The following is a 12,649-nucleotide window of genomic DNA, read 5'->3' on the forward strand; positions in this document are numbered from 1 at the left end:
ATGTGCTGAAATACAGCATCTGCTAATAAATGTAACAATTGAGCCAATCTTATTATACACTGGATTTCTATCCAGTGTATAATAAGATGACATCTTATTTTGCCCGAGGCAAAATAAGATGTCAGATATGAGTGTATAGAACCTTTGGCAGAAACAGCTGCAAAGAAAGGAATGTACTGCCCTCTTGTGACTTGGCTTAAGAAATAAAATTACTTTCAGGTTATGGACATCTTTAGATGCTTCTTGGTTTTCTGAGAGAATTGATCATCAATGGAGACTTAGGTATTTCTTCAAGCAGACTCAAAGCAGGACTTCCCACTCACTCAGCCTTAAACCAAACGAATAAAAATACTGTTTCATTATTTCATTTTGACATAATCTGCTTGAAATGCATGGACTGAACTTGCACATCTACATTTGCAGAGTTGTAATATGGGTAAGCCATTGATGGTCCTCAGCGTTATGGTACAAAAATGAAGATCCTACAAGTGTGAGGTCTCTGTTCCCATTTTCCTAGTCTCTTTCCTCAATAGAAACCACTTTATCATGAGGTTTATCATCCATATATTTGAATTCAATCTCCATTTCAGAAAAGGGTGTATATTGTATCATTCATAGCACAGATCACCTTTTAGTCTGTAGCCAAATAGAGCACAAGATACAGACAATGGGTTAGACTCAGACTAAGGGTACACTACAGTTCAAAATGGATGCATTTTGACACCACTTGAACTACCATGGCTCAATGCTATGGAATCATGGGAGTTGTAGTTTTACAAGGTTTTTAGCCTTCTCTGCCAAAGAGTGCCACGCTAAACCACAAATCCCATGACTCCATAGCCTTGAGCCATGGCAGTTCAAGTGGTATCAAAACTGCATTCATTCTACAGTGTAGATGCATCCAAAGATAGCAATGATGTCATAGTTGTTGCGGAAAACATTGCAGAAGATTGTTGTCAAACCCTTGAGGGACAAAGGAAAGCAGCCAGGGAGCAAAGTAACAGGATTTATATAATCATAGGTGATTTGGTAGGTATGATAATGAATTTCCAACTTTAAATACATGTACCCTGGAGCAGAAATAGAAAATTGTTTGCATTAAAGGATCGGGCTTTAGCACAGCTGGTAAATCACCAGCAATGATAAGATCTACCAACCGAAAGCTTGTCAGTTCAAAGCCCCGGGTTGGCACTTGATTGTCAGTCCAGCTCACTCTTTACCTAAGCAGTTCGAAAACAGCTTGAGCTGTAATTAGCGAAATTAGGTACCACTAAATAAGCAGGGGAGGTATTTTACAACACCATAAAGAAAAAGATCAGAAAATGCCCAGTGACCAAAAGGAAGGAGAAAGTCCTGGAAGCCATTCGTTATAGAGGATGGAGCAACAACACCCCCCTGTGGCTGGATTTGAGCTCAACCTTCATGGCACCAAAAAGCTGGATGCCAACACAACATACCTCCTTTCTGTTCTCTGTCCCACCTGTCCAAACAACAGCATTGAAATGTTTGCTGTCCATGTGCACTGTGATCTGCCCTGAGCCCCCTTGGAGAGATAGGGTGGAATATTATTATTATAATTATTAACATTATTATTAACACCCCCCTCCCCGCCTCCAATCTGGAATGAACAACATAAATAACAAAATAAATCAGAGGCTTAAATTCATTTCTATTTATTTTTTTTCTCCTTGTACAATATTCAAGAAATATTTTTTAAGAAAGAAAACCAGAACCAAACTCTGGATATAACTGTTTGATCTGATTAAGTTTGAAGCATACACTATGTATGCAAATAATTCTACATTGAAAACAAATGCTCACACAAGATGGCATATAGCATAACAAACTGATGTAAATAAAAAAGTATTAAAATATTAGCACATAACATGGATGTAGTGTATTAGGAAAACTGAAACATTTGTTTCATCACCCATTTCCCGAACTAAAAACAGAGACTGAATCCCTCCAGTTCTTAAAAAGCACAGCATTTGTTTATACACAACCCATCTTTTCTTATTGTTACGTTCTAAAACAGTGGTTTTCAGACTTCAACCCTCTGGGAACCAGTTTGTCATTGTCTTGTTGGGCTGGAATTTGCCTGCAAAACTCTCATGGAACTCAAGTGTTGCAGAAAATTTGAAGGGACAATAGAACTACCCTTCTTTTTACCCATTCACCAACCAGAGAGGTAGATTAGGCTGGAGGAAAACAACAAGTCTAAGGTCAGCCAAAGAGCTTCATAGCTGAGCAGAAATTTGAACCTGGGCCTTTCCTATCCTCATAAACATCTTGGTCTCACTCTAGTCATTGAGATCAATTGCATAACCTCCAACTGTCCTGATCTGGGAGGGACAAACCCAGTTCTCTTGTCATCCTGCTTTCAAAATGTTCCAGAATCTTTCTCCTCCTCCTCCTCCTTTTCCCCTTTGTTTCAAATTTGCTTTGACATTTGCAAAACTAGTTTGCACTCAGTTAACTCAGTGGGGGAGAAGATTAAGGATAAAATCATTTTGCCCTTCCCAGTAAGATTAGGCAAAAGCAAAATGCTACAGCCTTGCCTAATCATTTTTGCCATTTTGACCATGCTTTGACATATTGGGAAGTATGCAAATGAAACTAATGAAACATGGCAGGTCAATACTTAGGTAAGTTTTATTGCTTTGGTGGATCTGTTAATTGATATTAGGTATTGGATTGAGACCCATAGTACATTTCATGCTGGCTTTGACTGAATAGTGGCTAGCAAGCTCTCTTTCAGGAAAGCCTAGCTACTCGTTGCTTATATTCTCATTGATGAACATTCAGTTTTCTTCCACATTGCCACATGGTTCCCCAGAACTCAGACTGAAAACCATCGCTCTAGCAGTGCTCTTGGATCAACAAGTGGCAAACAGCAACCCACAACTTTCATATAACCTTCCATGTTGCCACTTTGCATCCCAGTCCACAACACCTCTCTCCCTCTAGCATATTTTTCATTGTCAGTATAAGTAGTTTAGTGTAAGAAATAAAATCAGTTTTACAAACCAAGGTTTTAACAAGAGAGAAACAATATCATTAGATTCAATAAGAAATAACTTCTTGTTTGTTGCATTGCAGGTACATTTTAAAAAAATTAAGTACTTGAAAAAAGGAGTTCATCAGTTATCACAGCCCCCTTTCTGTTTCCACTATTTCTCTGAGCATTACAATAAAAAGTCCTCATCTTCCCAATCATTTGACTCATGTTTTGGAGAAAGAGAGAAAGACACCAGATATCCTGGCAGGTTACATAATAGCAGCGAAGCTTAGTTGGCACCTTTTTGCCCTAGCATTTGACATACTAACTTTTCAATCACAGTCACAGGAAAATTGAGGGATTCTAGAAGGGAACTCTTCTAGACTTTATCATAGTAGAGGGGCCATAATGTATTATTGTATCATTGTGATTCCCCTTTGACAGCTGTGGCTTCCTTCTATGGAATCCTGATATTTGCAATTTAAGGGAGAATATTTACAATTCTCAGCAAAGAGAATTGTGCCTTGCTGAACTACAAACCCCAGGCTTCTATACAATATTGCTATGGCTATTGAAGTAGATTCATGGCACTATAGGTGTGTAATGCAAAAGGGCCCTGACACCAAACTCTTCAGCGGAAATTCTCCTTATTTATACTGCATCTCTATTCCAAAGGAAGCCTGACAAAGATTAACAGGACTTATTTCCAGATAAATGTGCTTAGGTTTGCAGAACCTGATGAAGAATGCCTCTTGAATCAAAATGTACCAGTGTTCACTTTAGGATGATTTGAACATGGCTCTTTTTAGAAGTTCTCTCCATTATTGTGAAAAATAGAGGGAGGAGAAAGAGCAACAGTGAGAGCAAAATGTGCTATCAATGCTTGAGCTCATGTTTTTTGTGTTTGCACGAAGCTTCAGCCTCCTACAAGCAATTCTGATGCTTGTAGCACCACTTCCCGGAAAAGAATGAAAGAATGGTGCTTCCATAATTTACATCGCTTGATAATAATTACAGGATAGATATGTGCACATGAAGAATCCTGTTTCCTCCTCCTATACACATTAAAATTTGGAATTGTCCCTTTCAGTCTTTCAGGACATGGGAAAGGTATGTTTAAGTCTCTAGTTCCCAGAATCCACAATTAACATAGCCAGAGGATACTAGGAGATAGAATCTGAAAGATAACTTTTACAAGCTATAATTCAAATGTAAACATATATAAGAAATCTATATCAGCCACCTTTCATTCACCCTTTTTGCTGGTTTGATTAAGTTATAAGGCCAACTTGCTCTTTGGTAACTGCAAACATCATTGTCATTGTTAATTGCTGCAAAGGCGAATTTGAATTATGGTGACTGTACAAATGAGAGATGGCTAAGTCACAATAGCTAAGGTGTTGCAAGCTCAGAGTTGTGGCTTCCTTGATAAAGTCTGTCCATTTTCTACCTCTTTCTACCTCACTAAGCATCATTTCAAATGAATCATATCTCCTTGTGACATGTTCAATAATTTCAGGTTGGCTTCTAGGGATTTCCTTCGACTCAATTTCCTTTTGGACCCATTAACATGTTGTTTGGCAGTCCATAGTATCTGTAAATCTCTCCTCCAGCACCACATCACTAACTGGCTCACAGATTCTGAAGTCAAAAAAGGCTGTGCACAACCAAACAATCTTTGGAAGCACAGAACCATAGCCTTGTTTCTGCACCTTCGAAGTGAACACCAAATCCCTGGACCTAATGTGAAATAATGCTTATCACACAATTTTTCATGATGTATCCAATATCCACAAATAATGGAAACGGCAACAACTTTGTTCAAAAACATTTTTCTCCTGATAATTAAAGTATATGTTAAGTGAATGGAGGGGGGGGGGGGCTTCTAAAGCAGAAGGGAGAGAAAAATGCCCATGGACTGAAAATATTTTGTGAAGATGTAATAACTAAACTACAAGTACCTACTTCTCCACAGACCCCCCCCCCCACCTTAAGAATATATATATAAAAAAACAACAGATTTTTCTGAGTCAAATATTGAACTTCATTGCTTTTGATCTTTCATTGCTCATGTTTAAAAAAATAAAAGAAAATAAAAATAAAAATAAACACAGTGCTGTTAGAACAGCTACCTTCAAGCAACAATTTCCGCAAAAGTATTCACAGGTACTTCATAGATCTGTGGTTGTTCTCTGCAAAAGCAGTTCTTTCTGACACTTAAAGCTTGGAAAAGTCATTGTATGGGATACAGCTCCAAGAACATGGCATTGTGGGAGTTGTAGTCCAAAAAGTAACTTTTCAGAGCTTTGCTAAAAGTCCAGCCTCACTAACCCTAATCCCCCTAAAGCCATTCTCTTTCCAAGATCCCTTTCTTGCCACTTCAAACGTCCATTTCATTTCACTTGCAGTTTTCTCAACTAGTCAAAAAACAAGGGAGAGAATCACCCATCCATCTCACTGTTCATAATTCCAGAAAATAAATCATTATTTACTATTAATCCCAAAGCACAGGAATGTGCTAGGCTTCTTGCCTGCCCTGCATCTCATGTATTACGAGGCTTGTATTAATTATAATGCCTTCCATAAAAAGCTGATTTTCTTTAAATATAAAAAGCTTAAAAATCATAGATTATAAATAATAATAACAACAACAACAATAATAATAATAATATCAATTAAAAATACTAAAGGATCTCAGGACGTCATTTGCATTTCAGGGGAAGTGGGGATTTGAAGTCCTTGATGCATTCTCAGTCCCAAATATCAGCTATTTTAAAACCCTTCATATGCATATGATAGGTATTGATAGGCGTACAACAAATATAAAGCCTTGGTTCCCAGTGAAGAAATACCCCATTGGCTAAGAATCTCAGCATCTTTCCCATTCTGACAAAAAGAAGCCGGATTATCACTTCTCTGATAAGGTGACACTTCTATTCCGAGATTGTAAAGTTTCATCAACAAAATACATAATTACTTTTTAAAAAAACAACATAGCAAGAATGTACACAAAATTTGCTGCATTCAGTAATATCAAATGGTGACATATTTTTGTCCTGCATCATGAAATTGCGTGTCACTGTCAGTTTCTATTTGACACAAGCTAAAATTATATTGTTTACATGTGCCAATGTAAAACTGTAGTGTATTTTTACATGCAAAGTATACTTCAGTGTCAACAAAATATCCATGATGTGTTTGTACATGTAGATATGTATGTGTTTATTGGCCAACAATGTGCACCAATTTAGTTACTTTTATAATATCGTAGTGTAAAAAAACAGTTAAGGCAAACATTTCACTTTCAGTTTGAAAGTGTTACATAGAAACTACTCATTAACTGGAAGGAAAAATGGAAATAGCAGTGCATCTGCAAGTTTGTTTTTGTTTTTTTAAAAAAAGAGGATCTTAAGGCACTTGGCCAGTGTGTATTTTTTTAAAAGTGCTGCAAAATCCATACAGCATTAGTTAATGCAAAAAAAAGAATAAAAAGGTTTTTTTAAAGCTCAGGTTATATAGATAACAAACATTTGGTACAATAGTTTAGTTCAACTGTAAAACTGCAGTCAACTTGTTTGTGCTCACCCTTTTTGGAACCAAATAGCCTTCTGCATTATAAAGCTTTTCGCAGTCAGCTCTATTTTGGTTAGTTAAACTTGATGTAACCAGCGAGGGCTAAGTTCAGACATGGTGCAAAAAATATAGGAGCTCTCATGTCCTCAAAACATTGCTATGTAAGTAAAGAGGAACACCTATAAATGGATAGAAGTCATCCTAATTCTTAAAAATAGATATCTATATATATTTATATATGTATCTTTGCATATATTTCATACTTAAGTTCTTGCCGGTGAAATCTAGACCAAGATTCACAGACGTAAAAATGGTTGTGATCAAAGTCAGTAAGGCATAGGTTGCCTAGCTGAGGAACTTGAGGATGCTTTGCCTTCACTTCTAGAGGTCAAGGAAACTCTGCATCATCAGTTACAGCCAGGTGAGAAAGGGCTCGTTTTTGTTGAGGACCGATTCCACATCAGTGAGGATGGGGATCAGGTCTTCTGACTCCAAAGTCCCAAGGTCAACGTTTGTTCCTGGAAGACAATCAAGGAAGTCGGGAAAACGGGACTGCTGTGGGTTGATGTTCATGGAAGTCTGTGCTACATTATCTCCTGCAAAAGAAGAGAAAAGGTTAAAAATAACTCATGAGGCCCTGGATTCACAGCCACGAGGCTGCCCTTGCCTATAATGAAACATCTCCATTACCAACAATCAGACTACAGCATTTCCCAGCCCCATTTCCCAATATTGCATGGTGCTGGGTGAACATATTCATACACAAACAGCTGCAAAAACAGAGCATGTGTGTCCCATGTGCAAACTGGATGTGGATATTGAAACCATCTGGCACAGTCAGTTTTCTGGGTCTTTTCAATGTTAGACAGTGTTGATCAAATGAGAAAGCTTTACACTGACTGGTTCTGCCTAAGTGTTTGTGAGTATCCTTTTACCATATGTGTATGTTATTTGTGCATGTATATATGTTTGTAAGATCCCCTGATGGCATAGTGGGTTAAACTGCTGAACTTGTTGACTGAAAGGTTAGTGGTTTGAATCCAAAGAGCAGGGTGAGCTCCCGCTGTTAGGCCCAACTTCTGCTAACCTAGAAGTTTGAAAACATGCAAATGAGAGTGGATCAATAGGTACTGCCTTGGCAGGAAGGTAACAGCACTCCATGCAGTCATGCCAGCCACATAACCTTGGAGGTGTCTATGGACAACACTGGCTCTTCAGCTTAGAAATGGAGATGAGCACCACTCCCAAGTCGGACACAACTAGACTTAATGTCAGGGGAAACGTTTACCTTTACCTATAAATGTTTGTATGTGAAAGAGGGAGGGAAATAGATAGAAATTCAGCATGGAGAAGGAAGAATAGATTGTAATAAACAAAGAAATAAATGGACACAAAACTAAAATCTCAACATACCCATGGAAGATTCTGCTAGGATACTTCCACACACCCCTAACATATGCAGTGTTGATGAACTTTTGTTTTTGTTTAGAGGAGCCTTCAGACTCATGGGACAGCTATCCACAGAAACCTCATACAGTCCAATGTACCAACTGAGAACAAAGTTTTACTATTACAAAGCAACAATTTGACCATGGTTGCAAGCAGGAGTTGGTATGTCCTTGTGGCTTAGAGTCCTCATAATCTACCAGTCTGCAGTGACTTGGGGTTTAAAGTAATGACCTATTTGAAATACATCTAAGCACATGTAAAAAGGCCACCCTGTGTGTCGATTTGTTGATGTGCATGTATTTTGTCTTTGGCTGTCTTCGATGATCAGCTTTGTTTATGAATATGTAGAGCTACTTTTTTAATGTAAGGAGAGGTGGGAGCCTTCTGGTTGGGTGGGAGCTTCATCGATGAATGGGACTCAGGTTCTTATAATAAATCATCATTTAAAGGTACCTTTAGTCCATTACAAAGAAAAATCCCAAAAATCTGCTGTGGGGATCAGATTCATAGTACTTCATCACACTAGAGAATGAATCCACTTTAAATCAGGTCTCTGTCTCCTGCAGAATTCTGGGGTTTGTAGTTTAGGGAGGAGCCTTTAACAGCCTCAGTAAAACTACAAACCCCAGAATTCTGCAGGAGACAGAGACATGATTTAAAGTGGATTCATTCTCTAGTGTGATGAGGTCCATAGAGAAGCCAAATAACTCTCCTTAGCCTTGAAACAATATTAACTGCCAGAAATAGGCAAGGGGCATAGATGAAAAGCAACCCCCCTCCCCACCCAAAAAACCCAACCCAATTCCAACCATGTTCTTACTGAAGAAGGACATTGATAAATTATATCCGGATGACTACATTTAAAAAAACAACCCATCACACACTTGATTTCTAGAGGAATTTAACACCATATCCAGAAGGGCTACCCCGACAGTGCAATTGGGCACCTTCAGTGAAAGATATGCTCCAATGGTAGATTCTCAAATCTGTTTCAGAAGTTCACACTGAGCATGGAATCTGGTTCTCCTTTATACTGACCAACTGGAGAAGATACCATCTCCAATCATATTCAAGGTATCTATTTGTCACTAATGGGTTAGCAATGCTAACCCTGGCCTAACAAGAGGTTTAATGGAAGGACACAAAGAAACGCTAAAAGTATAGGGGAGAGAGTAGAGATACCATATTGCCTTTATATTTTACAATGTACCTTTTGTGATAATATACAGAAGGGCATAAAAGGCAATGGACTGGCTAAAATGGAGGAAAGATGGCAACTGTTACATTCATCAAACTCCCTGCTCTCCCACTAACTTGTTTGGATCTCATGTTCATGGTCTCTGATGTTTAATACAGAAGCATTTGCAACAGGATATGTGTTTTAGGCAAGCATAGAAATAACATTAGTTGTCAAGAAGATAACTTACAGTTTTGTATATAAAATGTGCTTCTCATTCATACCTGTATCCATCTCATCTACATTGCTGAGGAGGTCTTCAGGTGTAGTTGGTATGCTGTAACATCCTAAGCCTAGGCCACTGTCTGTGCTCTGCTCCCTGGAATGGTATGGCCCACTATGAATTGAGACACGAAGAATCCTCAGTCATGGTTGTACTCAACAGACATAGGACCCCAGAATGATTTTTAGGAGAAAGATAGGAGACCAAGCTTCAAGGTCTTGCCCTAAATAATCTGCATGTACTCTGCCTCTTCAAGCCTCTCTGTGCCAGGACTTATTTCACAACCCATGCAATCTTTCCCCTGATTGTACAGTACCATGTATCAGTACCATGTATTCTTGCTCATCTCCATCTGCCACCCTCACTTTCTCACAAGAAAGTGAATTTGGCTACTGGTGAATTTGGAACTCTTGGGGGGGGGGGGAGTTTAAATGGACCTGGAAAGCACAGACTCCTATGAACATGTGAATTTGGATATTTTAGCAAAATCTGTTTCCTCTCAGCATGGGATAAGGGGCTTTGGTTTTGTTTTGATTTTTGTGCAAAGATACAACTGCAATTTTGATGGAGACATACTGAGAATGACATCCATACTGTTGCATCACACTTCAATTGTTACCATTTGCTCCCAAAGAAGTATTGTGACAGTTCAAAATTTCCAGGAGTGATAAAGTGGCACTTGCATTAGGACAACCCAAAATGCATAATGTGAGCATGTGTTGTTCTAATTATGCCAAAATCTTCCTCAGCATGATCGTCAACTGAGTGACCTACACTCACATCAGCCTGGCCCTAAGTCACAAAGCCCTCAAGCCAGTTGTCCAGGCTCATCTAAAATGCAAATTATATGATAAGATCTGGTTGGGCTGAGGCCATATGTCTGTCTCTTAAATCTTACAGGCAAAGTTACTACAGCCAGACCTAATCCTTTCTGGGAATTAGGGGTGCAGGATCCCTGCAAAAGTGCCAAACCCACAAATATAAATAAAAATCATGGATGCTATTTTTTTAATCTGAGGGAATACTTTTCTAGACCTTTCTAGATCCTCCAGTGCAATTATATGACCAACTGGAGGGCCTAGAACTTCCCAGAGATAACGTATTTCATAGTGAGTAGAAGCAGAGGCAATGGCAAATACAGTAACGCTGATAAAACAAGGCCGCATATGCTTAACCCACAAATATGAAAGGACAATTGTATTCTCGTCTGTCCAGCATAGTCTAAAAACTACATGCCTTTAATTAGAAATCACACAAAGAATGGGGCTTATGTGGTTCTCTAGAGCAGTGATTCTTAGGGTTGTTGTAGATTTTCTGCACTGTATGGCCATGTTCTAGAAGCATTCTCTCCTGACGCTTCACCTGCATCTATGGCAGGCATCCATAGTGGTTCTTAACCTGTGGGACCCACAAGTTGAGAACCACCACTCTAGAGGTTAGAAGACTGCAACATCCAGCACCTCTAACAAACACCAGCAATAGTGAGGAATGCAGAAATTGAAGTTAAACAACATCTGAAGGGCCAAATAATCCCCACCTCTGCTCTAAACATAGGGCAGGCAATCCGGTGCCTTCAAGATGGTCTGGGCTGCAGTAATAAGAAGAACCAGCAATATAACTGGAAAGAATTACAGAATTTGTATTCCGAAGACACATGACTGCCTACCCCAGCCCCTAACAAATTATGAGAATTTCAAAAGTGACCTATACTACAGAATATAAAATTGCTGCTCAGCAATGATGTACTTGCCTGTTCAGGAAGGGATCCAACCCGTTATTTGTAACAGATCTCATGTCTTGTGTCATGTTAGGTGTGCTTACAGCTGTCTGAACTGGGGCCAGGTTCTCAGACTCCATGGGAAGTTGTCTGTATAAATCAGCTTCCTAAAGTAAAAAGATGAACACAAACTGTCAGCGCTGGGCCGTGAGCAGCCAAGAATACAGGGATGTCTACAGGCATGAGTCTCACCTAGGCCCTGGTTCTGTTTTCAGAAGAAAGAAGGAGACTGCCCTGTTTACCTTTTTTGAAGGGAAAGGAACCTTTCTATGTATACCTTTAGATCAATAGTGAGCATTTTCTGGCTCTCCAGGTGTTATTGGGCTGCAATTCCTAACATCAGCATTGGCTACAGCTGATAGGAACCGCAGTCCAAGGAAAGTTTGAGGGCCACATTGGCCACCTGTGAGACAGGGGCACACACACAGAGAGAGAGGTAGACTGACAGATAGACAGGTATGAGCAATCCATGGGTCTAAATGGTTCTAAAGTATTTACAAAACTAGGGGGTGCTGGTGCTTTGCTTCTACAGTGTTGCTAAAGTTCTTGTGGTGAAATTTTCAGAACTCTTAACAAAACTTTCAAAACTTCATTATAAATAGCAGTTCCTAATTGGTTCTGTCATAAAAATCACCAATAACAAAATAATGAGGAAATTTAGAAAATTTTGTTTGTGTTCTGAAATTTTCACCCCCAGAACTTTAGCAACACTGTAGAAGCAAAGCACCAGCGCCCCCTAGTTTTGTAAGTACATTAGAACCATTTAGAACCATGGATTGCCCGTGCCTAATAGGCAGATATGATGTGTAGACATATGCAGTAAAATCCAGGTTTCAGCTTCCTGTGTCTAGATCCCTTTCTCCAATCTGCCATGCTGCATATGTATTAGACTACAATTTCCACTGGCTGTATGAATGAGATGTGTTAGCTGTGGATGATGAGAGTTCTGGACCACTCCATTGGTAGAGTAGGGCAGAAGCCACGGGGAGTTAACCACTTGAGTGGAAGAGTTCTCTGATGTCAAGTGTGCGAGCCTGTTAATGCATGCAGATGCGCACAGACAAAACACCAACAGTGCCTTGCTTCCCATCCAACACATCTTGCTGAAACATGTTTTCACTGCAATTGTTCCACAGTGAATACAATCAGATTCTTTGGAAAATTAAAGCCTTTACCACTTGACATCCTTTTTTTTTTTTTAAAAGAAAGGAAAACATTTCAGCACACAACATAACACTATTTTGGAAACCAGTGTGAGACAGACAATGAATTCAATATGTTAAACGCATAATAAGAAAAGCTTAATGGACAAACAATGAGAGCACACATTGTGCATGTGTATGATGCTTAAGGATCAGAATGCACTGCAAATATTTATATTTATTTATTTAT

General features: G+C 39.0%; 1 protein-coding gene across 1 annotated transcript in view; it reads right to left on the reverse strand.

Annotated features, from left to right (window-relative positions):
* Positions 1-6,396: 6,396 nt before the first annotated feature.
* Positions 6,397-12,649, reverse strand: part of WWTR1 (WW domain containing transcription regulator 1) — a 96,356-nt gene continuing 90,103 nt past the window's right edge. Inside the window, exons 4-6 of the mRNA XM_060767737.2 lie at positions 11,231-11,364; positions 9,482-9,594; positions 6,397-7,167 (exon numbers count right to left, since the gene is read on the reverse strand). Coding sequence (XP_060623720.2) covers positions 6,983-7,167; positions 9,482-9,594; positions 11,231-11,364 — 432 coding nt within the window. The 3' untranslated portion in view covers positions 6,397-6,982. The remainder of the gene's footprint in view (positions 7,168-9,481; positions 9,595-11,230; positions 11,365-12,649) is intronic.

The sequence above is a fragment of the Anolis sagrei genome, chromosome 3 (genome assembly GCF_037176765.1).
Source record: "Anolis sagrei isolate rAnoSag1 chromosome 3, rAnoSag1.mat, whole genome shotgun sequence".
In the NCBI taxonomy this organism is placed as follows: Eukaryota; Metazoa; Chordata; class Lepidosauria; order Squamata; family Dactyloidae; genus Anolis; species Anolis sagrei.